The 5,000-nt window shown below is 54.1% G+C and overlaps 2 protein-coding genes across 2 annotated transcripts in view; both read right to left on the bottom strand.

Annotated features, from left to right (window-relative positions):
• Positions 1 to 1,598: 1,598 nt before the first annotated feature.
• Positions 1,599 to 2,267, bottom strand: LOC137620912 (serine/arginine repetitive matrix protein 3-like). Its single transcript, XM_068351356.1, has one exon. It carries the CDS (start codon positions 2,265 to 2,267, stop codon positions 1,599 to 1,601), a length of 669 nt encoding a protein of 222 aa, XP_068207457.1.
• A 746-nt stretch (positions 2,268 to 3,013) lies between these two features.
• The window catches only part of LOC137620911 (serine/arginine repetitive matrix protein 2-like), a 15,503-nt gene continuing 13,516 nt past the window's right edge, over positions 3,014 to 5,000 (bottom strand). The window contains exons 2-3 of the mRNA XM_068351355.1: positions 4,296 to 4,548; positions 3,014 to 4,245 (exon numbers count right to left, since the gene is read on the bottom strand). Coding sequence (XP_068207456.1) covers positions 3,014 to 4,245; positions 4,296 to 4,548 — 1,485 coding nt within the window. The remainder of the gene's footprint in view (positions 4,246 to 4,295; positions 4,549 to 5,000) is intronic.

The raw sequence follows: 5,000 nt of genomic DNA, 5'->3' as shown, positions 1-5,000 counted from the left end.
AATATTATGCTAACACTCAAATCTGGTATTTATTTGCCTTTGGGTTTAACTGCTCTCCCTACTTTGGAAGCTTGTGTTAAGATTTTTTAATTTTCGAATATTGTTTAATCTTGAATCTGACTCTGAGTCGCAAACATTTTATTTATTCAAAAGACTCGTGGTACTTTGGATAGGGTATCAACCCTCGAATTGAGCACTGTTCGGGTTATCTTTTCTCTTGCAGAGAGACTCGTGTTGGCCGTTTTCTCTTGCAGAGACGTGTTGGCCGTTTTCTCTTGCAGAGAGACGTGTGTTGGCCGTTTTCTCTTGCAGAGAGACGTGTGTTGGCCGTTTTCTCTTGCAGAGAGACGTGTGTTGGCCGTTTTCTCTTGCAGAGAGACGTGTGTTGGCCGTTTTCTCTTGCAGAGAGACGTGTGTTGGCCGTTTTCTCTTGCAGAGAGACGTGTGTTGGCCGTTTTCTCTTGCAGAGAGACGTGTGTTGGCCGTTTTCTCTTGCAGAGAGACGTGTGTTGGCCGTTTTCTCTCGCAGAGACGTGTGTTGGCCGTTTTCTCTTGCAGAGAGACGAGTTGGCCGTTTTCTCTTGCAGAAAGACGTGTGTGGTCCGTTTTCTCCTGCAGAGAGACGTGTGTTGGCCGTTTTCTCCTGCAGAGAGACGTGTGTGGGCCGTTTTCTCTTGCAGAGACACGTGTGTGGGCCATTTTCTCTTGCAGAGAGAAGAGTTGGCTGTTTTCTCTTGCAGAGAGACACGTGTGGGACGTTTTCTCTTGCAGAGAGACGTGTGTGGGACGTTTTCTCTTGCAGAGAGACGTGTGTGGGACGTTTTCTCTTGCAGAGAGACGTGTGTGGGACGTTTTCTCTTGCAGAGAGACGTGTGTGGGACGTTTTCTCTTGCAGAGAGACGTGTGTGGGTCGTTTTCTCTTGCAGAGAGACGTGTGTGGGCCGTTTTCTCTTGCAGAGAGACGTGTGTGGGCCGTTTTCTCTTGCAGGGAGACGTGTGTGGGCCGTTTTCTCTTGCAGGGAGACGTGTGTGTGCCGTTTTCTCTTGCAGAGAGACGTGTGTGGGCCGTTTTCTCTTGCAGAGAGACGTGTGTGAGCCGTTTTCTCTTGCAGAGAGACGTGTGTGGGCCGTTTCCTCTTGCGAGGAGACTCCGCGCGTCTTCCTTTTCTCTTGCGAGGAGACTCTGCGCGTCTTCCTTTTCTCTTGCGAGGAGAGTCCGAGCGTCTTCCTTTTCTCTTGCGGGGAGACTCCGCCCGTCGCCCCTTTCTCTTGCGGGTAGACTCCGGCCCGTCGCCCCTTTCTCGTGCGGGGAGACTCCGGCCGTCGCCCCTTTCTCGTGCGGGGAGACTCCGCCCGTCCCCCCTTTCTCGTGCGGGGAGACTCCGCCCGTCCCCCCTTTCTCGTGCGGGGAGACTCCGCCCGTCCCCCCTTTCTCGTGTGGGAGACTCCGCCCGTCCCCCCTTTCTCGTGCGGGAAGACTCCACCCGTCCCCCTTTCTCATGCGGGGAGACTCCGCCCGTCCCCCTTTCTCGTGCGGGGAGACTCCGTGCGTCCCCCTTTCTCGTGCGGGGAGACTCGGCGCGTCCCCCTTTGCTTGGCTACTCCCTTCTCTCTTGCAGAGAGACTTGGCATTGCCTCATTTTTTTTTTTTTTTTTTTTTGCTGCGTTGTTCCTTTTCTCTTGCGGTGAGACTCCCCGCGTCGCCCTCTTCTCTTGCGGGGAGACTCCGCGTGTCGCCCTCTTCTCTTGCGGGCAGACTCCGGGCGTCGCCCTCTTCTCTTGCGGGCAGACTCCGCGCGTCGCCCTCTTCTCTTGCGGGCAGACTCCGCGCGTCGCCCTCTTCTCTTGCGGGCAGACTTCGCGCGTCGCCCTCTTCTCTTGCGGGCAGACTCCGCGCGTCGCCCTCTTCTCTTGTTCTCTTGCGGGGAGACTCCGGGCGTCGGCCTCTTCTCTTGAGGGGGGACTCCGCGCGTCGCCCCTTTCTCTTGCGGGGAGACTCCGCCCGTCCCCCCTTTCTCGTGCTGGGAGACTCCGCCCGTACCCCCTTTCTCGTGCTGGGAGTCTCCGCCTGTCCCCCCTTTCTCGTGCGGGGAGACTCCGTGCGTCGCCCCTTTCTCCTGCGAGTCTCCCTTTCTCGTGCGGGAGACTCCGCGCATCTCCCTTTCTCGTGCGTGGAGACTCCGCGCGTCTCCCTTTCTCGTGCGGGGAGACTCCGCGCGTCCCCCTTTGCTTGGCTGCTCCTTCTCTCTTGCAGAGAGACTTGGCATTGCCTCATTTTTTTTTTTGCTGCGTTGTTCCTAATCTCTTACGGGGAGACTCGTTGCCCCCATTTCTCTTGCGCGGAGACTCGGCTTTGCCCCATTCTCTTGTGGAGAGACTCGTGGTTTGCTGCTTTTCTCTTGCGGAGAGACTAGGCTTTCCGTTTTTTTCTTGCAAAGACACTCGGGATTTTCCCCTTTTTTCTTGCGGAGACACTCGGGGTTTTCCCCTTTTCTCATGCAGAGAGACTACCTTTTCTCATGTAGGGAGACTGCCTTTTCACCTTTTCTTATGCGGGGAGACTGCATTTTCCCCTTTTCCCATGTGGAGAGACTGCATTTTCCCCTTTTCTCATGCAGGGAGACTGCATTTTCCCCTTTTCTCATGCGAGGAGAGACTGCATGTTTTCCCTTTTCTCATGCGGGAGACTCGGCATTTTCCCCCTTTTCTCATGCGGGGAGACTCTGCATTTTCCCCCTTTTCTCATGCGGGGAGACACGGCATTTTCCCCCTTTTCTCATGCGGGGAGACACGGCATTTTCCCCCTTTTCTCATGCGGGGAGACACTGCATTTTCCATTTCCTCATGTGGGGAGACGACATTTTCCATTTTCTCATGTGGGGAGACGGCATTTTCCATTTTCTCATGTGGGGAGACTCGGCATTTTCCCCTTTTCTCATGCGGGAGACTCGGTGTTGTCCCCTTTTCTCCTGTGGGAGACTCGGTGTTGTCCCCTTTTTTCCTGTGGGGAGACTCAGCGTTGTCCCCATTTTTTCATGCAGGGAGACTCGGTGTTGCCCCCTTTTTTCTTGCAGGGAGACTCGGTGTTGCCCCCTTTTTTCTTGCGGGGAGACTCAGTGTTGCCCCTCTTCTCTTGACTCGGTGTTGCCCCTTTTCTCTTGACTCGGTGTTGCCCCTTTTCTCTTGACTCGGTGTTGCCCCCTTTTCTCTTGACTCGGTGTTGCCCCTTTTCTCTTGACTCGGTGTTGCCCCTTTTCTCTTGAGAGACTCTGTGTTGCCCATTTTCTCTTGCGGGGAGACTGTATTGCCGCTTTACTCTTGCGGGGAGACTCTGCGTTGCCCCTTTTCTCTTGCGGGGAGACTCGGCGTTGCCCCTTTTCTCTTGCGGGGAGACTCGGCGTTGCCCCTTTTCTCTTGCGGGGAGACTCGGCGTTGCCCCTTTTCTCTTGCGGGGAGACTCGGCGTTGCCCCTTTTCTCTTGCGGGGAGACTCGGCGTTGCCCCTTTTCTCTTGCGGGGAGACTCGGCGTTGCCCCTTTTCTCTTGCGGGGAGACTCGGCGTTGCCCCTTTTCTCTTGCGGGGAGACTCGGCGTTGCCCCTTTTCTCTTGCGGGGAGACTCGGCGTTGCCCCTTTTCTCTTGCGGGGAGACTCGGCGTTGCCCCTTTTCTCTTGCGGGGAGACTCGGCGTTGCCCCTTTTCTCTTGCGGGGAGACTCGGCGGTGCCCCTTTTCTCTTGCGGGGAGACTCGGCGTAGCCCCTTTCTACCTGAGGGAAGACTCGGCGTAGCCCCTTTCTGCCTGAGGGAAGACTCGGCGTAGCCCCTTTCTGCCTGAGGGAAGACTCGGCGTAGCCCCTTTCTGCCTGAGGGAAGACTCGGCCTTGCCCCTTTCTGCCTGAGGGAAGACTCGGCCTTGCCCCTTTCTGCCTGAGGGAAGACTTGGCCTTGCCCCTTTCTGCCTGAGGGAAGACTCGGCCTAGCCCCTTTCTGCCTGAGGGAAGACTCGGCCTTCCCCCTTTCTGCCTGAGGGAAGACTCGGCCTTGCCCCTTTCTGCCTGAGGGAAGACTCGGCCTTGCCCCTTTCTGCCTGAGGGAAGACTCGGCCTTGCCCCTTTCTTCGTGCAGGGAGACTCAGCGTTGCCCCTTTCTTCCTGCGGGGATACTTGGCGTTGCCCCTTTTCTCTTTCGGTGGGAGACTGCGTTGCCCCTTTTCTCTTGTTGAGCAGATGGTATTGCCCCCATTTCTCTTAGGTAGGTTAGGCGGCATTGCTCCTTATCTCTTGCGGGGAGGGGTACGTTGGGGGAGAGACGGTGTTGCTCTTCTCCTCTTGTGAGGAGACTCTGCGTGGGCCCTTTTTTTTGCGGAATGATTCTGCGTTGGCCGTTTTTCTCTTGCGGGCAGACTTGGAGCTGGCAGTTTTCTCTTGCTAGTAGACTCGGCGTTGCTGTTTTCTCTTGCGGGGAGACTCGGCGTAGCCGTTTTCTCTTGCGGGGAGTCTCGGTGGTAGCCTTTTTCTCGTGCTGGGAGACTCTGTTTTGCCCCTATCCACTGTTTGTTTCAAAGAGACGCGGCCTTGTCTCATTAAGTTTCATAGACTTCTTAGACGCTTATCCTTCCTCTTAAACTCGTGAGTCTTCTTCTCTTTTTAATTTTTTGTCCCTCATGTCTTGCTTTATCTCAATTCTTTCTGAAATTGTGTTCTCAAATTTTCATTATTGAAATGAAAATTCCTGGAGAATTTTTTTCCACTTAAATTCTGAAACTTCTTCCCTAGTAGTTGGTTTTGGACAATTTCTGACAGACATGCTCTCTCTCGCGTTCACTTTTGCGTTGAAAGCATTTTTTTTTTTAATTCTGGTTTAAGACTTAAGTTTTTGTATTTCAGTCTTTCTTTGAAATTGGGAAGTGAATTGGTTACCCATTTTGATTATTCTATACATTACAAACTATCTTGGTACTGCTTTGAGTCTTGTAGATTTTTCAACTTTTTGTTCCAGTAT

Source organism: Palaemon carinicauda, chromosome 27 (assembly GCF_036898095.1).
Source record: "Palaemon carinicauda isolate YSFRI2023 chromosome 27, ASM3689809v2, whole genome shotgun sequence".
Lineage (NCBI taxonomy): Eukaryota > Metazoa > Arthropoda > Malacostraca > Decapoda > Palaemonidae > Palaemon > Palaemon carinicauda.
The sequence above is the reverse complement of the archived record's forward strand: the minus strand, read 5'-3'. Positions and strand labels throughout refer to the sequence as shown.